Here is a 23237-nt window from a genome sequence, read left to right as displayed (position 1 = left end):
GCTTGAGAGAGGTAATTGCAGGCTCAGTCCTTCCTTTTTCAACAGCTGAGAAAAACACATAATTGGGTTTATTTGGTCACTGTGTGCCCAACAGGCAGATGGATAATATTCCCCAGTACATTTGTGCGAGTGTGTATTGCAGCCGAAGCAAATATTTTTTATAGTGATTCCTGAATATACTTTTTCCCCTGGATTGTACTTTTAGAAAATCAAGCTTCATAAAAATGAATGGATTTTTGGTAGAATCAGGGCTTTTTTTGTCACAGAACGCTCAGAACGGAGTTCCGGCACCTTTTTTGGATGGAACCTTGTAGGATAGGCAAGGCTGGGTTGTATGACATCTGTGAGTTCCGGCACCTTTTTCTTTTACAAAAAAAGCACTGGGTAGAATATAGAATCAGAGGGCTGGAAGGGACCTCATGGGTCTTCTTGTCCAGTTGCCTGCTCAGAACAGGAGATACTGTACCATCCTGATCAAATGGCTGTCCAATCTCTTGAAAAACCACCCACAACCCTGGGAGGCAAGCTATTCCATTGGTTGTTTTCACTGTCTGAAAATTTCTCCGTTCTTCTAGATTGGATCTCTCTTTAATGATACTACACCTGATACATTTTGTCCTGCCCTCTGGTGCTTTGGAGAATACTTCAATTCCCTCTTCTCTGTGACAGCCCCTCAGGTATTGGAGGACAGTTATCATGTCCTTCCCTAATCTTTCTCTTCAGTAGGCAAGACATACCTAGCTCCCTCAAGCATTCATCATATAATTTGGTCTCCAAATCCTTTATCGTCTTTGTTGTTCTTCTCTGCCCACTTTCCAGGGTCTCAACATTTTTTCTGCATTGTGGTGACCAGAATTGGACGCAGTGCTCCAAGTGTGGTCTCACAATTGTGGTATAAAGTGTGGTATTATTCCTATAATGGGAAATTGTCTAGAACAATATTACTTTTATAGTGTTATACATAGTATAACAGATACTGGGCAAAAATGTTCCATTATTAATTTTAGAATCATAGTCAATATATAAATCAGTGTTTCCCAACTTTGGCAACTTTAAGATGTGTGAACGTCAGCTCCCAGAATTCCTCACGAATGGCTATGGAATTCTAGGAGTTGAAGTCCACACATCTTAAAGTTGCTAAGGTTGAGTAACACTGCTTTAAAAAAAAATCAGCAATAAGACTGCTGTAAAAGAGGAAAGGGAAGAATTCCCAAAAAATCAAGATGATATCCAGGACTTCATTATACATAAATTCTGCCCATCAAGGGCAGAAGGTTGCAAAAGGTGATCACATGACTCTGGGACACTGCAACGGTCAGTTGCCAAGCGCCTGGATTTTGATCAAATGACCATAGGGATGCCGCAATGGCCGTAAGAGTGAAAAACAGTCATGTCACTTTTTCAGTGACATCACTTTGAATGGTGACTAAATGAACTGTTGTACATCAAGGACTACCTGTAGTTAGAGGGGAGATTCCCTCTGCCTCCCAAAAGTGGTAGTTATGAGACTTCAGAAGCACTTGCACTACTGTCTCAGTGTCAAAATAAGAGCAATGCTCTTGGTAAAGAATAGCATTATATCTACTCAATAGTATGACTGAGGGGAAGGCATCCAAGGTGCCAGTGTGAAGCCTCCCCCCCCCCCGCTGTGAGATGGGATTAGCAAATGATGCAGGTATTGGAGAATGGTAAAAGCAAAGAATATGAGCTCATTGTAGCAGAGATGAGAAGTATTGTTCCCTCTCTTGTAAATAAAGACCTGAAATTATCTGCTCAAGCTCTCTCTAGGCTTCATCTGGGAACAAACACAGAGTCACAATCACTATCTTCATTCCCCGCCCCGCCCCACCCCCCGCATTCCCTCCTGCGGATGCCTTGGCTTCTTCTCAGACTCATTAAACTCTCTTTATTCCAAATTCATGCAAGGTATCTTGAATTCATCTCTTCTGGCCAACACATCTTGCCTCAGTTTTCACTGTACGCTTTGAAATCCTGAGGTCTGGAAGTTGCAACTGAGATAAGGGATGCTGCCCTTTGACAAATGATCGTGTCCTGATTTTTGCATGTGCTGAGCAAGATAGGCAAAGGATTGGCTTTCTGTGGGTTCGGTTGCGTTCCCTCTTCCGCATATTACTATTTGGAGGGGGAAATATTTATCAGTCATGGTGCCCCTAGGTGGGGTCTGCCTTCAGATCTCTGTTTCTCTTTCCTACATTGCTTTCACTGCCCTTCCTCCTACACCCCATTCTGCCAAACACTTGTTTAAAAAAAAAGGAAGGAAGATGAGTCACCAACAGCAGTTCTTCAGAAGGAACACGTTTATTGAGGAGTTCTTGCTTTTGCCTATATTTCACTGTGGTGTGATTTTAATCTTGCATAAAACTGAGAAAACCACAAACATCCCAGAGTGGTGTAGAGTTACTGCATTAATCAGCTCAACTGATCCTCAAGGATGATTTCTGCTCTGAATTTTTGTTTACCTTCTTCACGTCAAGTTTGAATCCTGGTGATTACAGGGAGATATCCATATAGTTTTCCTGGAAACAGTAATCAATATCAGTTATTTTCATAATCCTGAAATTTCATGTACTAAGTGTGGCTAGAGAAGAATGAAGTGTCATTTTCTGTTACTCTTGCCGAAAACTATGGCCTACCAATACAGGGCAGCCCTGACTCCAATGTGTTCTCCAGATTGATAAAGTAAATTGAGTTTTAATTTTAGTGACCACACAGACCTATCCATAGAGTCCTCTTTTTCAGCAATGCATGCCAAATAATTTTCCTAACATTTTATACACCATTATACTCACCCCTAGAGTAGAAGCACGACAGCCAAACATTAAAGGGAAGGGCCTACATTTTCACATCCTACTCAATATGTACTCTCTGATCAGTTCACTATTAGTCATCTGATTTGCTTCCTAGGTATTAGGCGATGAAATATAATTGATTTTATACACCCTGAGGCTATTATTGGTTAGCATTTGAATAATGGGGGAAACAGTTATTCAGTACTGAATAGCTAATGATAATTTAACATAGTGTTACTCATAGGTTAAGGAGAAGGGGAGGGCAATGCCATTAAGAAAAAGATAGAAAATACGATGGGCAAGGACCTGTGGATAAATATAAATGCAGATAAAACCTCATTCAACAGCAGTAGAAAGTATAATTCAGATCCAGAAATGTAAGAGACATTTTCCTTACATAAAATCATTTTAGCCATTGTCTATCCCAGACATGTCAAACACAAGGCCCGGGGGCCAGATCTGGCCCACGAAGTGGTTTCATGTGGCCCGCGAAGCCATCCTGGAAACAGTGAGGGAACGGCCCCCACTGCCTTGGCCCTGGCCCAGAGACCCTCTGTATTCCTCGCAGAAATGACAGCTGTCAAAGACCGGTCCACGTGGCTGCACTGACAGCTGTCAAAAGGCAGCCGGCCCCAACACGCATGCGCACCCCGCCGTTGACACTGACAGCTGTCAAAAGCCGTGCATGCGTAGCAGCAGCCGAGCTGTCAAAACTCACGCAAGCGCAGATCCGCCAGCCAACTGACAGCCACTAGCTGTCAAAACCCCGGCTAGATTACATGGTTTCCCAGCTGAAGCGCCAGCCAGCTGACGGGGTTCCCCGGCCCAGCGGCGCATGCGCTATCACTAGGGGAATGTCAAAAGCTGCCAGCTGATCATTGGGCATGCCCCTCGGCAGGAAAACACCCGTCCCTGATTCGTTGTTAAGTTTGACAGTTGCCTATATAAAGGCTCGTTGTACTGTTTCTCCCCTGTCCAGGCTGAGCTAAATAAAACTTTTGAACTGAAGCCACCGTCTCTCTCATCACTGCTCGAGATTTTGCACCCTCCTTCTGACAGAGACCCTCAGATCTGTCCCACTCCTGCCCAGGCCCCCATAGGCACCCTTGATGCGAATGATGTAGAGCTGGCCACGCCCACCCAGTAGCCCACACGCACTCTAGCCCTGCCCACCCAGTAGGCCACGCTCACCCTGGCCATACCCACCCGGCCCCCTTAGGGCAACCGTAATACTGATGCGGCCCTTGGTGAAATTGAGTTTGACCTGGTCTATTCACTGCAGGATGAAGGCCTCTTTTTATCGTGGGATCTATTCTATGACTGCCTTGCCACCAGTTCTTCTTGCTAGGTGACCAGCCCATTTCCTGATCACATTTAACTTAAAATATAATAAGACCCCAAACTTTTTGTCCCCTAAATACCCTTCCTCTACCCTTAAGATAGAGCAACTCTTCCTCTTTAGTTTGGTTATCCTCCCCTCTCACTATACAGTTCAGGGCAATGTGGATATCTGTTGAAATCAGCAACTTCATTTCATCATAAGACTCTTGCCACATATAGTATACCCACCCAATTATTAGGTATTCAGGAAAAAAAAGTCACCAGAGTTGCCTTAAAACTGTATATGTTTTATCACTGTGCCTTTTAATAATGGCCAAAGCTACAGAGAAAACCAGAATTATTAATATCAGAAAAGCCCAGAAAGTTGCCTAGTGATAATGCAAGGATGCGCAATCATGTTGAGGGCAGAGCAGTGGTGGGATTCAAATATGCGAACAAACGGTTCTCTGTGTGGATGCCGCTTCCGGAAGGCCATTCTGGGCCTGGTTCTGCCAAAGTGGTGCAAACCGGCTGAATCCCACCACTGGGGCAGAGGGTGTCCTTAAGTGGAAAATTGTGCCTGCAGTCCAAAATGTAGATGGGAGCAATGCACATTCTAAATTTGGTAGAGTTTAAATTGAATGGATTAATCAAAATAAACACGATGACCACCCCCAATGCATTTAAGCATGCCATCCTTCAATCCCATTAACAAATTGTTCACCACTGTACAACAGCTCTGGAGGTTACAGATAAGACTTTGAGAAGTCCCTTGTAAATGAGGTAGTGAACAGTTCTTTTATGAAATAGCTCTGATAATAATAGGATAGCATTTCAGGATACAGGCAGATTCTTTTCATAACATCTTCTGGGAGAAATTTAATTCAGGATCCTCCTAGCTGAGCTGCTCCCCCCCCAAGCTATCCAAGCATTGTTTTTTGTGTGTGTGTGATAAGCCACAACTACGATAGCAAATGACATCTCACTTATGTTTTGTGTATGTATAACTTCCTTGTATATCTGTGCATACAGGAGGATACAATATAGCTCTCGGGATGACAAATACAATTTACCAAACATATACCTTTTAATTTGTGTGGGTTCTCTTCCAGCCTAAGAACCTCAGATAATGAAAGCATGGATAACTAGACCTTGAAAAGGGTTTTTTCTAGGCTACAATTAAATTCATAGATACATAATACTGTATGTATCACTTTGTCAGTATGTAGGAATTTCTGGTCAGGGATAGAGAAGTGGAAATAAGCCTGTTTATGCACAGAGACAGATGTAATAAGCTTTTGTGCTTTTTTTTTTAATGTCATTCAAGTCTGACAAACCACAAGTCAAAAACTATCAGGGCAAGGATTTACTGGTGCCAGGGCTAAGTGGCCACTATATATCTTTGCTGCCCTTTGTGAGTTCTGAATTTTTGCAGTTCAGAACTGGCAGCCCCAGGCCTGATCCCACAAAATGGGAGGAATTTAGTGAAATGTTTGTTCTGAAGGGTAAGCACTCTCCATTTCCTCCCTTCCTCTTCAAAGCTTCTGATATGTCTGATGATTTGCACAGTATGTAGATCACAGCCACAGGTAGTCAAATAACAACTGTTTTCCATAGGAGGAAATGATTCTTAAATCTCAGTTTAGGCACATGGAAATATTTTGACAGCAAGTTGGCTTCTAGAGCAAGCCTTCTGTTCGATTTATTCAAAACAGCCGCAGTGACTGCCATTTTTACAAGCCCATTCCTGTTTAGTTTGAAACTTTCTTATGAATATTATCTCTTTTTCTTGCTGAAATTTCGTGTTTTCATTGCTAAAAATGTTAAATTCACAGATTTTGAAGGAATACTCAAATCATCTCTACTTCATGCCACTTCTATCCAATTTCTACTTTAAAACCTTTCATGTAAATGAGGGAGAGATTTTCCATTACTTGAATCATCTTCTAAAGTAAAAGAAGTTTTTTTTCCCTTTTGCTGCAGGAAATACTCACTAGAATTAATTTGAGCTGTGTGCAGTTTTCAGACTTTGCAGAATCATGCAGGGGATTGCACAGCAAAAGGCTTCAAAGCATAGCTTGTAAAGTACATGAAATCATTATTTACTTAACCATGATATGCTAATAGACCATATCTGGTCCACTTGACATAATGTACTAAACCACAAACTCAAGTTTACCAACTATGCTGGGGATCTCTTTGCATGACTAAACCTGTCTACTTCTTCCTTTGGCAAGCAGTCCCAGCTCTGGCAGCAACATGAAATGAGGACTGGCTGTCTTCAACAGCCTTTCCACTGTAACAGAGGATTTGCTGGCTTGTGGTTGTATTTTATTGTATTTCACAGCAAGGAAGCATTCATGTAGAAATTTATCCACCAACATGGATGCAGGCTGCTTTTTCTAAAACAAAAAAGATTGGTACCTTAAGATGAGCTAAGACGTATTCTGATTTAGAATTCTGAAGAATCCAGCATTAGTATAAATTAGCAAGTGAAGTCAGCCAAAATATGAGGTGAGCAGAAAAGCAATCATAACTGAGGTAAACAGTTGCTCCATCATAGATGTGAGCAGCAGTTAGAGGAGACACATGGATCATCCGGTCACATTATTCCCCTCCAGTTTCAGTGAAAATTATAATGAAGATTCCTATTTTTATAACTCTGCAAAGCAGACTTTTAAAAAAATCATGTTTGTCTTCTGTCACCTTCTTTTTTGTAAACGTAAATCTTGTGCTGTAATATGAACTAATTTGCTTTTGTTTTGTTTTAAGCAGAGGCCAGACATTGATCTCTGTCTTATATTGATGGAAGTCAAACTAGGTAACCTTTGAGCCTGCTTTGAACCCTCTGATGTTAAAAGTGAAAGTGGTATGTAAATATCTATCAAAGGTAAAGTGCAAAACATAATGTGAAGCGAATACATTTTTAAAAATGTGTTAACTATGTGATACCTGGAATCAGTGGTGGGATTCAGCTGGTTTGCACCAATTCGGAAGAACCAATAGCTAATTTTTTGTTGAATTCGGCAAACCAGCTGAATCCCACAACTGGATGGTGCTCCTGAAGCCCTAGCCCATTTTTGCAAGGCTGAGAATGGCCCACCAGAAGTGCATGGACGCCATTTCTGGAAGTCCTTTCTGGGCCTCAGAGGCCCAGGCCCAGAATGGACTTCCAGAAGCAGAATCCACACAGAGAACCAGTGGTTCACATATTTGAATCCCACCACTGCCTGGAATCCTTTCTTTTAAAATAGGAATGGCTTCATGGAGAGGGAAAAATGTTTATGGTGAATGGAAAGCAAGAAAAATCTCAGGGAAAACAAAACAAATCTCCAAAAACATATTAGGACTACCAGATAGGAGTTTCTGGTGTATTTTTTTGCAGTTAATAAATCATTTGATGTAGCAAAGAGATTCAGAAATTCTTTCCTGTCACTTTATAGTCATCTGAATTTTTGCAACTCTATATAAATAAAGCCAATGTAGTCCTAGATTGCATTAACAAAGGGATAGAATCAAGATCACATGAAGTGTTAATACCACTTTATAATGCCTTCATAAGACCACACTAAGAATACTGCATCCAGCTTTGGTCTCCACGATGTAAAAAAGATGTTGAGAAGAGTGCAGAGAAGAGCAACAAAGATGATCAGGTGGTTGGACTAAAAGACCTCCAAGGTCCCTTTCAACTCTGTTATTCTGTTATTCTATTAAATTAAATTCATGAAGGCTCAAGGCCATGTTATGAAGTGTAAGCTAACATAGCTTAAAAATAGCTCACCCTATCACTTCTGTTCTTGAATAATACAGGACAAGTAGAAATAGCCTCTAAAGAAATAACAAGAATAGTATATTTTATAGGGGGATTGTGTTAGAGATATGGAATATAGGGATTTGGGAAGTTCTCTTCATCCAACACAGGGGTGTCAAACTGCCGGCCCACGGGCCGGACGCGTCATCCCAAAACCGTGCCCATCCCATTGCTGGCAACAGAGAAAAAGCTCCGTTGTGCCACGTCACATGATGTCACAAGTTTGACATGTCTGATCTAACATAACGAGGAACTATGGTGGCACAGTGGTTAGAATGCAGTATTGTGGGCTACCTCTGCCCACAACATGGAGTTCAATCCTAAGAGGCTCAAGTTTGACTCACCCTTCCATCCTGAGGTCAGTAATATGAAGAACCAGATTATTGGGGGCAATATGCTGACTCTGTAAACTACTCAGAGAGTATATAAAGCACTATGGAACAATATATAAGTGTAAGTGCTATTGCTATAATGTTTCTCAGACTTAGCAACTTTGAAATGTGTTGACTTCTAGCTCCCAGAATTCTTCAGCCAACCATGCTGGCTGGGGAATTCTGGGAGCTGAGGTCCACACATCTTAAAGTTACCAAGTTTGAGAAACACTGAGTAGGCAAACAGTAGCCACACTCTGTGAAGAGACCACATTTAATAACGGAAGGGAACAATGATGACTCAGTTTCTCAAAGAAAAACAGAGCAGCCAGTTAACCAAGTATCTTGCCTTTTTCCAGTGTCATACTCTCTGGATACATTGGACCTACAAATCCTCTAATTCCCTGAGTATTGAGAAGAACTGTCTGAATTCTCTGCCACAATGTTTAATTTTGAGAAATGAATAAGTCTCAGAAAGGAATGTTGAAATAATTTCTGAATTGCTGAGGAGAGAAGCAGAAGCTTCAATGAGGAAGTTGAGAAGCAGGAAACCCTTGCTAGTTGGTTTCTTTTCTGCAGTTTTATGATTCCTGTTGATCACGTCTGTCTACCTAGCCCGCTATTTCTGGATTTTTCAGCGTTTACCTGTGTGCTTTAGAAAGCCCATCGTTTGCCTATGCAGATCAGGAGCTCAGTGTTTGTCTCTGGAAGCCGCTGCAGAGTTTCCCCTGCCTATAAAGCATATTGGTTCCTGAAATAACAGTGAGCACCATGTGAGGAGAAGCTCCAAAAGGCAGCAAGGAGGCAGAGGAAGTGAAGAGAGACAACCTCCCCGTCCAACCTTGGAGTGGGGGGAATGCCAAAATGTCTGTGCTTACTCCCATCCTGACTCCTCCTAAGGTGAAGAAGTACATGATTGAAGGTGAACGCTTTATCAGGTGGGATGATGTAAGTACCATGACAATTCTTGCTTTGATATGGACATGGGAGCAAAACCAGACCCATTTAGAGTCTCTCGGTCACATGCGTGGTGTAATGCATACAATGGTGCAATGAACATCCATGGTTGTGGGTTAAGATGGCTTTAGTGTCTTAGCAAATTGAGGACAATCTCTGGTTCCAATTCTGCCTTTTTTCAGGAAGGTAGAGCAGCAGAGCCTTTAATAGCCCCTAGAAAGGGACTGAGATGATATACAGTACAGTACTGTCAAATTTATCCCTGGATTGATGAATTGGTTCCTTTTGTATCATCCTGACAGAGAGATTAAGAGATTTTTGGTGGAGGCCTGTTAATAAGTACGTTTTTAAAGATGTTATACTTACTGACATGTGGTCATATCAATCTGTGGTCATGTGATGTTACATGCCTGCTATTTATTCAGCACCCCAATTTACTAGTTCCTTATTAATACAACTTGTAAAATTAAGATTAAGTGCAATTTTCAAATACTTCACAAAATTTGGCAGAAAGCACAAAAGGATTGCATTGATATGAATCATGCTTTAGATGAAATGGAAAAAGCTCTGTGTTTAAATGATCATAACTAAAGTCTGTTAGTCAACAAGGACTCCATTGTGGCTCTTCATATTTCCGCAGATTCCAAGATTGCTGAATGTTCATTTTGCAGAAAATATCAACAGTAAAAAGTATATTGCTGCATCCTGTGATTGGTAAAAAATATTGCTTTTTGCAAAACAAGTAGAACACACATGTCCAACAACCATTCTTTGGCATCTGGAATAATATACAGTAAATTTTCCAATTTCTTAATATACGGTAGTTCTCTTTGCCTCTTCACTCTCCAAACTTGATAAACAATCAAATTCCAGTATTTGGGTATATAATTCAATATTACATTCACATCTTTGACATTTAAACATATTCCCTTGAATCTACTAGTGTAGTTTAATACACATTCCCAAAAGGGTAGTAAATTATCTAAGTTTTCTACCAGTTACACAATCTCCATAGGGACAGTATGGAAGGTTAGCTGTGGAATGACACAAAGCAGTATATGATGTAAGTAAAGCATGTATTTAATAAATAGAATGCTTAGTGAATTGTTCAACACTGTACAGAGAATAGAAAAGGTGATGGAACCTTGGTTGTTTAATGTATTTATGAACAAATATATAAGGGATGCCTGTGTGGACATTAGATGTATGTTTGTTACAAATGTGAAAGTGTGTGTGCCTTTTTATGAAGACTATGTCATTTTGCTGGCTGAGAACTCAAATGCTTTGCAATGCATATTACTTAGATTGCATAATGTGATTGAGAGGATAGCTTGGATAGGGAATAGCCAAGTGATGCTGAATGTTTTTAAGTTATACACCTGTAACAAAGAATTAGCTAGTTGATGAAACTGTATACATTGGTAGAATGCTGTCTAAAGATGGAAAAATGGCTGGAGAAGTTTTAAGACATGTAAAATTTGTAGAATGATTGTGAGTAGTAAATGGTCTGTGGCAAATAATAAATATTTGATAATGTTGATAGCATGGATGAGGACTAAATGCAAAAGAAATGCAAGAAAGAAGTGTGAGTTGAGGACCAAGAATGTTATGGTTGGATGAAATCCAAAAAGAGAGATGTAAAATGTAAATTGCAAAAAAATGTATGAATTGGTGTTTAGATATGATAAAATGCTAAAGGCTAGCTTACAAGGATAGAAAACTTTGGGAAACTATAATGAATGTTTTTGTGTAAACTAGATTTAGCTATGCTCCCTTTTTTCTTATCTTCTGCCTTTTATTTCCTTTACTTACTGATTGCTTTTTTTTCTGTGCTTTGCATAACATTGCTAAATGCTGGCATGGTTGTACTTGGTGTACTTTCCGCTAAAGAGAAAATTCTCACGAAAGAGGGCAGAAGAGGACAGACTTGCACAAAGGCTACATCTGCTGATGGAGTGTAAAGATTCAATTTTAAAAGTAATGATTATAATTTGTACAGAAATGCAGCACATCTTATCATAGTGGGAAAGAGTGTGTTCAAGTGCTGGATGTTACAATGTGTTATGACTGTGGATGGCAACTTCTCAATGTTTGCTCTTCTGTGTTAATGCTTTCTATCAATAAACTTGACTCAGACTTAACAGCCCTTGAAATCAAGAATACATTCCTAAAAGCAGAGGGCTGTCCTCTTTTAAGCAAAAAATAGTAAAATGGTTAATACCCTTGATAATCAAGAAGATGCACCCAGTGTACAAGAATGTAACTGAATATAGTATCTACATTTTCTTCAAACTTCTTGAGAATTATCATTGCTCAATAATGAGGAGGCTGAATCAGCGTATTTCTATCTCACTATCTCTGTCTCTTTCTCTATTTATATCTGTTTGAGTTATGTATTAAAATTGCTACTAGCAGCAGTATCCAAATTGGGAACAAGTGCTTCAAGAATAGCTAGGTTGTTTGTTTCCTGTTCATGGACCAGCTATGCAAACATGTTTATTTATTTAATTAATTAAATTTATATACCAGTCACTCTGCAAAGTCTCTCTGGGCAGCTTGTAATTAAACTCATAAATATAAAAATACAAATACATTGTTTATATTGATATAAAACATTAAATAAGCAAACAACAAGCAAATGGATATGGTGGTAGCATCGTCTCTGTTAATCCACCAACCACCAATTTGAGTTTTATTGCTTAGATTCGAGTTGGAACAAGCTGTCACTTGGACATAAGCTGTTGGGACGACTTTATCTTTTGCAGAAGTCAGCTGTAAATTTTTCTTTGGATGAAATGCCATCTCAGCCTTTCATATTGAAGCAGATCAGTGCAAATCTTCTCATGGCATTTATACTATATGGTACAATGACAATATGTATATTAGAACAGAGGTCCCCAACCTTTTGGGCACCAGGGACCGGTTACGTGGGGAGAAGATTTTCCCTGGACCAGAGGAGGCGTGGTTTTGTGTGCTGCCTGCATCCCACAGATGGGGCTTTCCTTGCTTGTACGCACCGGTTCCTGGCATGCTGCAGCCCAGTACTGGTCCACGGACTGTGGGTTGGGGACCCCTGTGTTAGAAGATTAAAGGTGTATTCTGAATTAAGACAATTTCAGAGTTTCAGATAATGCACAATAAAGTTGTTAACATGGAACAAGTCAGGAATTGACCTCAGATGTACTGGAAATTCTCAACTTATAACTGGTTGTTTAGTGCCCGTTTAAAGTTACAATGGACGCACCTGGGGGGCTACCTATGACCTGGATGGACAGTCGGGGCCAACCACATTTTATGCTCTCTGAATTTTGATCACATGACTGTGGGGAAGCTGCAACAGTGGTAAAAATGGTCATGTCACTTTTTCAATTCCCTTGTAACTTTGAATGGTCACTAAACAAATGGTTGTCAGTTGAGGACTATCTATATTCATTTTCTTTGTTTCTTATCTAAATAAATGAAAAAACGAATAAATTAAGATTTTTGAACTATGCATCATTTTTCTCCCAGGAGTCTGCTAATGCTTTTCCTGTCATTCTACGGGTGGATCCAAAGGGATTTTATCTGTATTGGACATTTCAAAATAAGGTAGGTCCTGACCTCCAGAAGCCACAGTATACACCATATAAATGTTTTCAGAAACAATTCACACTCCTGACATATTTCATAGCTGTTCTCTAAACCATGATCTGTAAATTATCAGCATACTGTATAATCTGTGCTGGAGAGTTTAATTTAGGATCCTCAGATATTAAAAAATATTTCTTCTTAAAACTGGAAGGCATTATAAAGCATATATATTAGAAATATTTGGCATTGTTAAAATCTAAAATGTAGAAAACCTTTTTTTAAATAAGCACATTAAAATTGTTTTAGAATATATTATTTTTAGTTCTTCTGTTTTGGTGGATCAGTAGACCTTGTTACAATTGCAGACCATGCTCTAGGGACTCTGACTGTGAATTTTAGCAATTACACTTCAGCTAATTTTAGATGGTATTTTAATATCTGCCTCTTAAGAGATTAACATTTTGCAGAATAATTGATTTTTTTTTAAAATGGAGTTCTACCAAGATGTTAAGTCGTTGGAGTAAGCATAAGACATCTATCAGATTCTCATTGTTGCTTTCATCTGAGCCAAAAGGAGTATCAGAGACATTAATTCTGAACAATTAGAAAATAAGATTAAAAATTCATTTTTGTTATATGCTACAAACAACACAGACTACTCACATCAAATATTTAAAACAACAAAATTTGAAGTGGGGGGCAGGGGAGATTCTATGCTCAGAACAGTTTGAATACTCTGAAATGTTTCAGCCAGAAATATTGGTAATCTGGAGAAGCTGAAAAGTTTTGGCATTATCATTTGATACAACAAAAACAATGAAATTTTATATCTGGAATTCAGACCAATGATGGATAGTTATTTTGTGAACCAGGATCCATCAATAATCAGTGTTATTATATTCTTTATTACATTATATTTATATTCAGGTACATCAAGTAAGCAACCCTTAACTGAACTGCAAGGAAGTAACAATTTCCTGGGAAATATTGAAATGGAAAAGTTTTTTTGGATAGGAAAAAGAAACATTTCTCAACATTACAAGAAATCTCAGAAATGTTGTAATCTATGAAACTGAGGAGAACTCAGTGTTTCACTTGCATGGTCCAGAACAGGGGTCAGCAACCTGAAACAGTGAAAGAGCCACTCGGAACTGGTTGCCTCACAAAAGGAAAAACTGGGAGCCACAAAAAATGTGTGCGCATGCGCGTACATGCGCGCATGTGAAGAACAGGGTTTGACTGAAGAGTGGAGCCAAGGCGAGATATGCACCTACCCTGCATATTTGAATTGATTGGTTGAACTTTTTTAGTCCCACTTTTTTTTTTTTTTTGGACTGCACATGGCAGAGGACTGGGAGCTGCAGGAGACGGCTGAAATAGCCGCATGCAGCTCCGGAGGCATGGGTTGCAGACCTGTGGTCCAGAACTTCTACAGTCTTATTGGAACTGATATTGGTGGAGGCCTATAGTCAATCATTTAATCCTTCTAAATTCCCTATTTGGTTTTATGAGGCTTATATTACAGTAATATTAAAATCTGAGAAAGACCCCACAGGATGTACAAGGAATGAACTAATATCTTTGTTTAATGTGGACACTAAGCACTAGACAGGTTTCAGAACATAATACCATTTGTCATTTAGCCATCTTATTCTGGATTTATAAAAAATAGATAAGCATCTGCTTGGTGATTTATAGATATCATGACAGATACATTGGAATAAGCTGTTCTAATTTTATTGGGTATTGGAAAGATCTTTGACATGGTTCGGTCTGAATTTGTAACATGTCTTCTAGGAAGATATGGACTTCCACCATCTTTTGTTTATTGGATCATAATTTCGTATTTGCACCAGCGGCAAGAGTTTTACAAATGAATTTATCTTTCAGCCTATGAAGTTACAAGGTGGCAGCTAGGAAGGATGTCACCTATCTTTCTTAGTCTTTAATCTGGTTTTTGAACCATTGGCTTTTCCTATTTGTCTACAGAAAAATAAAAGTGTAGTGGCACTTGATACTGAATATAAATGGTTTTTGTATACTGATTATGTTATAGAAGTTCTTGATAATCATGCGATGTTGTCAACAACGATTATAGCATTATGGTTTATATTCCAGTTACACTAATGACTGGAACACATTTAATTTGTTGCTTTTGGAATTTACTATAAGATTTATATATAACATACACTGACTGTATAAAATACTTAGGTTTATAGTTAGCCCTCAACATACAACACAATTGGAATTGGAATTTGTGATGGTCATAACTTCAAAAACAGGTCATAAATAACTTTTCCAGAGACTGTCATAACATTGACAGTCATTAAACAAATGGTCATAAGCTGATGGCTACCTCTGTATCTTTCTCAAAGTATATCAAATGTGGCTTTTTTTTCTTTCATTGAATCATGTCCAATTCTTGGAGATCCTCTAAACAAATTCCTGCAGTTTTCTTGGTAAGGTTTTTCAGAAGTGGTTTGCCATTGCCTCAAATATGTCCAAATGTACAGATACAATTTTAATAGATAAGTTAACATTTAAAATTCCCATTAAGTTTTTGGGACAAGATTAATGTTATAAAAATGGATATTACATAGAGATTAATGCATAGTCTAGGGCAGGGGTGTCAAACTGCTGGCCCACGGGCCGGACGCATCATCAGGAAACCACGCCCACCCCATTGCCGGCAATGGTGAAAAAGCTCTGATACGTTGCACGACGTCATGTGACGTCGCGAGTTTGACAAGTCTGGTATAGGGGGATTCCAAAATTAATTCATATTAGATATTTTACACAGATAAATAAGTTGATGAGAAAATATTTATAGGAAGCTAAAGCCCCTTGAATAGCCTTTACCAAACTGATATTACTTTATGGTGATGGCAGATTTAACACACCAGTTTTTCAACTACGTTACTGGGATTTTTTTTTAACTTCTGCATGTGTTGGAACAAGAGTTTTTATGATTATTTTTCTCTCTAGGGCTTATTTGAATAGCAAGTATATAATACCTCTTGGCAGGGTCCTGGTATATGTAACAGAGATCTTCACTTTCAGCACAAATGGTTAGGTTGAATTAACGCACATGTAAAAATAGCAAGGAAGATGTTTTACTGGAATTCTTAGGCTAAACAAGAGGTCAACACTTTAAAACAGTTGATTACTAATGTCTGTTTTAAAGATATTGAGAGTTGCATATTAAAAATGATTACCCATTCCCACAACGTTAGGGAATGGCAGCAGGTGTAGGAACAGAGGGCCGTATCGATCTCAGGGAAGGTCTCTCCGCTGCTTACAAGCAGTGAGGCACTCCGACCCTCTGATTCCACCCCGAGGTCCCGGGAGTGAGGATGTGCAGCCTCCTGAGCTCTGGCTGGTGTACTTGAATGCCAGGTCGGTCGTTAACAAAGCTCCTCTCGTCCGTGACTTGGTAGAGGGTGAGCAGGCGGACCTGGCTTGCATCACAGAAACTTGGTTGGGCCCAGAGGGCGGTATTCCTCTGGTTGATCTTTGTCCACCAGGTTTCCGGGTGCTGCACCGGCCTCGGGCTCAGGGTAGGGGTGGGGGAGTGGCTGTTGTTATGAGGGAGACCTTGTGTCCACGGGAGGCCACCGTTCCCCAGATAGTCGGGTGTGAGTCTCTCTTTTTGAGATGCGGCCCTGGTACGCAGTTGGGCTTGCTGCTGGTGTACCTTTCGCCTAGTCACGCAGCAGCAGCCCTGCCTGAGCTTCTCGATGTCCACTCTGGGTTGGTGATTGAGTTCCCGAAACTTATAGTTTTGGGGGACTTCAATCTACCATCTCTGGGGGGATCATCTGAGTTGGCTCGGGAGTTCATGGCTTCCATGACGGCCATGGACCTGACGCAAGTAATTTCAGGACCGACTCATGAGGGAGGCCACACCCTTGACCTAGTTTTCTTATCTGGACGGTGGTTAGATGATCTTGGTGGGGGCTCCCCAATTGTTATGCCCCTGTCATGGACCGATCATCATCTCCTGCGGCTGGTCTTCCGTTTTGCCACCCCCCGCCGTGGGTGTGTGGAACCTATCAAATGGTACCGCCCCAGATGCTTAATGGATCCCCAGAGGTTCCAGGCGGCGCTGGGGTCCCCACCTGCCTCCCTTGCTCACAGCTCGGCAGACGCCTTAGTGGAAGCCTGGGAAAGGGCAGCCACTGAGGCTCTTGACCGAGTTGTACCCCTGCGGCCCCTGACCCGGTGCAGATCCCGTCGAGCCCCATGGTTCTCCGTGGAGCTCCGGGAGATGAAGCGTCGGAGACGGGGCCTAGAGAGCGGTTGGAGATCCAGCCGGTCCGAATCCGATCGATTGCGACTAAGAACCTATACTAGGTCTTATCTCGCTGCGATAAGGGAGGCGAGGTCTAACCACTTCGCCACCCTTATCGCGTCCGCAGATAATCGCCCGGCCGCCCTGTTTAGGGTGACTCGCTCCCTCCTGAATCAGGAGGTGAGGGAGGATACCTTGCAGGGTCGTGCCGAGGAGTTTAACCAGCATCTGTCGGACAAAATTGCTCGGATTCGGACCGGTCTGGACTCTGACTGGGTAGAGTCTGTCGAGCAGGACACGGGTGGTCTTGTCGATATCATCTGGGAGGAGTTTGATTCTGTGACTCCAGAGGAAGTGGACAGGATCATGGGGAGGCTGAGCACCACCACATGTTTATTGGACCCGTGCCCTTCCTGGCTGGTCTATGCAGCCCGGGAGAGGACACGCAGCTGGTTCCAGGCAGTTATATCGGCTTCTTTGAGTGAGGGCAGCTTCCCCGCCGTCTTGAAAGAGGCGGTGGTGAGGCCTCTCCTCAAGAAGCCTGCCTTGGACCCAGCTGTATTGAACAACTTTCGTCCTGTCTCCAACCTTCGCTTTCTTGCGAAGGTTGTTGAGAGTGTGGTGGCACATCAGCTCCCTCTGGTCCTGGATGAAGCGGATTATCTAGACCCGTACCAATCGGGTTTCAGGCCCGGGTACAGCACGGAGACGGCATTGGTCGCGCTGGTGAATGATCTCTGGAGGGCCCGGGACAGGGGGCATTCCTCTGTTCTGGTCCTATTAGACCTCTCAGCGGCTTTCGATACCATCGACCATGGTATCTTGCTGCGGCGTCTCGGATTGGGAGTGGGAGGCACGGTTTTACAGTGGTTCTCCTCCTATCTCCAGGGACGCTCGCAGTTGGTGTTGGCAGGAGGGCAGAGGTCGACCGCAAGGTCTCTCATTTGTGGAGTTCCTCAGGGGTCAGTCCTCTCGCCTCTCCTGTTCAACATCTATATGAAACCGCTGGGTGAGATCATTCGTGGTTTTGGAGTTGGGTATCATCAGTATGCTGATGATACCCAGCTTTTCTTTTCGACCCCAAACCACCCCAGTGATGCCCTCACCGTGATGTCCCGTTGCCTGGAGGCGGTTTGGGTCTGGATGGGGAGGAACAGACTTCAACTCAGCCCCGACAAGACCGAGTGGCTTTGCATACCTTCATCCCGGGTTTATTCGGACATTCCACCTCTCGCTATGGGGGGCGAATTATTACCCCCTGTAGATAGGGCTCGCAACTTGGGAGTCCTCCTAGATTCACGGCTCACCCTGGAAGACCACATAGGAGCTGTGACTAGGGGGGCTTTCGCCCAGGTTCGCCTGGTGCGCCAGTTGTGGCCCTATCTTAGCCGGGATGATCTATGCACGGTCACTCACGCGCTCGTGACCTCTTGACTAGACTACTGCAACGCTCTCTACATGGGGCTGCCCTTGGACCACCCGGAAGCTCCAACTGGCACAGAATGCAGCCGCGAGAGTTGTGTTGGGAGTTTCCCGATACTCCCATGTCACACCTCTGCTCTGTGAGCTGCATTGGTTGCCAGTTGTCTTCCGGGTGAGATTCAAGGTACTAGTTATGGTATTTAAAGCCCTACATGGCAGGGGTCCGGAGTACCTTAGGGAACACCTGCTGCCGGCGTCAACTTCCCTCCGCCCTGTGCGTTCCCACAGAGAGGGACTCCTCAGGGTGCCACCGGTCAGAGAATGTAGATTGGTGGCCCCCAGGGGGAGATCTTTCTCTGTGGGCGCCCCGGAGCTATGGAACCAGTTACCGGTTGAGCTCCGGACAGCGCCCGATCTTCGCTCCTTTCGCCGCGATCTGAAAACATACCTGTTTGAACAAGCTGGCCTGGCCTGAGGGGGGATTGGTGGGGTTTTTTATTATCATTTTATTGGGGTTTTATTAATGTATTTATTGTTTTTATGGGCATGTATTTAATTACTTTTTAATTTTTGTAACTTTGTGTTTTATTCTTGCCCTGTACACCGCCCTGAGTCCTTCGGGAGAAGGGCGGTATAGAAATATTAATAAATTAAATTAAATTAAATTAAATTTGCCTGTATTTTCTTAGCAATTAAAATATGCATTAAACAGCATGATCCAAATCCTCTAGCACCCACTCAGGTGCCTGCAATTTTAGGATCCTTGAGAGATGTAGCACTTAACTGGAAAGCAACAACTTTTTAACTATGTGATCTTCTCTTCTCTAGCTGTAGCCCTATTTTTGTTTCATATCAACAAATATTACCATTTAGGATCTTAAATTATACTCTTAAAAGATGGGATTTCTCATCTCATGAAGAACATTGCTGTATCAGATCTAGGGCCAACAAAGAAGATAATTTTACGTGACTTAAAATAAATTTACTGTTCTGATTTTAAGGAATGGTTCCTGGGTACAAGTTTATTGTTTGTTTGTTTTTAAAAAAATCAGCGTGTATTAAAAATAAGAAGTTGGTGCAATATGTTTCTCTATGGTCTGGATTTAATACTAGACTTAAGTATTATTATGTGGATTTTTTCTGTTAATAAGGTCATAATTTTTTTTTCTGTTCCCACAAGTTCTTGTTGAATTTGTTTGTAATCTATATTTAAAAATAAGTTTTGAAAAAAAGAAGCGAAATGTTGCCTAAAATGAAGATATGGTTTGAAGATCTGATCCAAAGAGATCTGCATATATAACAAAGAAAAAGATACATGTTTGAGATGTGGTGATTAGATAATACTATGCTGGACTTGCTATAATGCATAGGAAAGCTACTCAATTTTTTCTCAAAGAAAAATTGCACGAAAAAAGAGCTGTCAAGTTTGCATCACATTTTGCTTGCTTTACTACTGCTTTCTAGCAGAAAGTCAGAGACTGCGGTTTGCAGTGACTTCCTTCTCTGCAGTAACTAAAGCTTGTGAATTAGCCCACATGTGAAGGATGCACTATTTGCTGTGCATATAGTGGGAGCTGGGAAAGTGTTAAATCTTAAGAGTAGCAAAACAAAATTCTGGAATGGATCCACCTGAAGGATCATCTTATTTAATACTTTGTTGATCATAACCTGGACACCTAGATAATTTTAGGTCCCTGACATAGTTGCTTTATCTTGTCTCTTTAGCTGGTCATGCATCTTTCTTTTTCTTGCAGCTTTTCCCAGCACGTCCACATTTTACAACTGCCTCTGTGAGGTAGCTGCCTCCAGCTGCCTCTCCAAACACTTTAGAGATATAAAAATGTTTGCCAGTTCTGTTTTTTAAAAAATAAATGAATAATTCAAAGAAGTGCAGTTTTGCATTTTGAACTCATTTATATACCTACGACTACAACTCTAGAAATAAAATAAAACTCTCTTCTATTGGAATTATAAGGGTCCAATACTTCTTTATTTTACCCATCTCGCTAGCTTCTAGATCAGGGCTGTCAAACTCGCAACGTCATGTGATGTGTCGCGATGTATCGTGACTTTTTTTTCATTGCCGGCGATGGGGTGGGCATGGTTTTGCCATGAGGCATCCAGCCTGTGGGCCGGCAGTTTGACACCCCTGTTCTAGATCCTTGTAAAGTAAACCATCTGCAAAGGAAGATTAGTCAGTAGCTGATCTACTCTCAGATGGAAATGTATAGATTTGACTTTAATGCCAAAATGTATCTATTTGGGAACATGTATCATTTTATTGTAAAGGTTGGGAAATTACTGTGTAATTTCCAAATTAGTTTTCACTCAGCACATTCCTAGTAAATCCTCATATCTAGACCAGAGCAAGCATATATGACACTCAGTTCAGCTAGCAAAAAATATAACTTGATTTATTTATTCAATTTATATGGCCACCTGTCTCAACAAATGACTCTGGCTAGTGCCTAGAATTAAAATAAAATAAAAAGCATTGCAAAATTTTAAAGTAGCTGAGAAACAATAAACCCAAATCGCTTGTACAAGCAAGAAGCGGGTCCCGGCACACAGGGTTAGGATAGCTGAAGGGAGACTATTCCGCAAGGTGGGCGTTATGGCAGAGAAGGCACATCTCCTAGGTTCCACCGAGTGGCATTCTTTGGCCAATGGAACCTGAAGCATTGCCCATCCTCCCTAACTGGGACTGGACAGTTAGATACTACTGGGTAGAAGCAAACCTGCAAGTAACCAATTTATAAACATAAAGATAATTCGGGCATATAAGATTCTGTTACTGTAACCTTACACAAAGGTAGTATTAATACTCATGATTTTGGTGTCTTTTCTAGGCTACCTTGAAGGGCTGACATCAATCATAGACCTTTTGAGTTAAAGAAGGGTAGATTTTCCAGGAAGACAAGGTTTTTTCCCTTTGAGTGGTAACTATTAAGTGCACGTGGATTACATAAAGGGAGAAGCAAATATAAAAATACCAGCTCTTTCATTTGCCTTGGAAATATAACACTTTTTAAAATTGGAAAATTAAACAAACAAAATGCTTAAATATAGAAGAGGTCATTACTAGATTTGCATTCAAATCACATTCAATGTTTAATTTAAATTTATATTTTGAATTTAAATCAGCCTTTAAGGTTAGCTATGTATTCTAGAATTTCTATCCTGACAACCCTGGTTGGCTAAATTGCTTTTGAGAACATTAACAAAAGCTTAAAGTACAAAAATGACATTAATGGATTGGGTTTGGAGACTGATGCCTGCCACGTATATTCCATACAGTACAAAAGCTACATCAGACCAATAACTGCCTATGTTGTTTCTTCTACTGAAAGTCCTCTTAGCTCTTTTCATGGAATTCTTGCCATAATTATTATCTATTATGTCAACACATATATCTAGGACTAACATGATCTTTTTCAAATGCATTCTGTGAAAACCCACTATGTCCCAGTCACCTCACTGACCTGTTTTTATATTGAAGCCGGCTTTTGAAGAGAATTTTTTTGAGTAGAGAAGTGTCAGGAGATGCAACAACCCATTCTCCCTGCCATTTTCTCTTTCCAAATTTAAACAGCACATTTTCTTTGCTTTGTGGAGTTCTTGGTACTCTGTTGGTGCTTAGCCAGTTAGTAATGAAATTTCATTTCATTATGTCCGTAAGCAACCGGCCAAGCTTAGAGACCACCAACAATTTTACAGCTCTGAGTGGGCAGAAATTCTCTTCTATTGGAACCACAAGGGTCCAATACTTTTTTGTTTTCCCCATTTCACTAGGTTCATCTAGATCCTTGTTTATAAACAAAGCCAACCATCTGCAAAGGAAGATTAGTCAACAACTTGTCTACTCTCAGATGAAGGGAATGTATAGATTTGTCTTTGTTTTTAAAAACACACAGCAATAGTGATAACACTGTAGATAGATAACGTCAACACTTTCAAACAAAAATCCTGAGGCGAATTTAAGCTTCTTTCTTCTGGCTGCTGTAAAACTTCAAGGAACCAAAATAATAAATCTTCTCTAGAAATAGTTTGCATAAAATGATTTGTATATGCTGTAGCTGTAGTTGAACAGCAATTGGATTTTTTTCCAGTTTGGATGTTACAATTTTCAGTTTTGTAGTAGTCTGATAAAGAAAGTCTCTGAATCTACTTCTAGTGGAATCTGTTGGAGTTAAACCTATAAAAAATAGATAAAATATACTGTGTACAAATTCATGTTCACTGAAGCTCAGTGCCAAAGATGATTAGATTACTAAGTAATATGCTTGTTTATGCAAATGATCTGGATTTGAGGTTTATATATTTTTTTCACAGATGCCAAAATTGTGCATGCTATTTTTTATTTTGCAGGAAACTGAATTTCTGGATATTACAAGTGTCCGAGATACTAGAGTGGGGAAATTTGCAAAGATTCCTAAAGTAAGTTTATTGTTGTGCCTGTAAATAGTTTGCAAACAGGGAAAATAGCAGGTTGCAAAAGCAGGGTTTAGAGCGGGAGATTCCGGTGCAATCATTGGTTAAAGTAACAAGAAGCGGGAAAAGAGTGTTTGATGATTGGTTACAGTTCAAACAGTTCCACTATAAAAGCTTGCAACATTTGACAGTTGACAGTTGACTTATGTGTATTCAATAAACTCTTTCATTGTGAATCACTCTGAGTCCTCGTC

General features: G+C 40.7%; 1 protein-coding gene across 3 annotated transcripts in view; it reads left to right on the top strand.

Moving 5' to 3' along the window:
- The first annotated feature begins 8905 nt into the window (after positions 1 to 8905).
- Positions 8906 to 23237, top strand: part of PLCB2 (phospholipase C beta 2) — a 70168-nt gene continuing 55836 nt past the window's right edge. For 2 of the 3 annotated variants that reach the window (XM_083350126.1, XM_083350128.1), the window contains exons 1-4: positions 8906 to 9260; positions 11160 to 11246; positions 12780 to 12857; positions 22921 to 22989. In XM_083350126.1, the coding sequence (XP_083206252.1) occupies positions 9177 to 9260; positions 11160 to 11246; positions 12780 to 12857; positions 22921 to 22989 (318 nt within the window). In that variant the 5' untranslated portion in view covers positions 8906 to 9176. The remainder of the gene's footprint in view (positions 9261 to 11159; positions 11247 to 12779; positions 12858 to 22920; positions 22990 to 23237) is intronic. The other variant, XM_083350127.1, reaches the window with a different exon arrangement.

Source organism: Vipera ursinii, assembly GCF_947247035.1.
Source record: "Vipera ursinii genome assembly, chromosome: 1".
In the NCBI taxonomy this organism is placed as follows: domain Eukaryota; kingdom Metazoa; phylum Chordata; class Lepidosauria; order Squamata; family Viperidae; genus Vipera; species Vipera ursinii.
The sequence above is the reverse complement of the archived record's forward strand: the minus strand, read 5'-3'. Positions and strand labels throughout refer to the sequence as shown.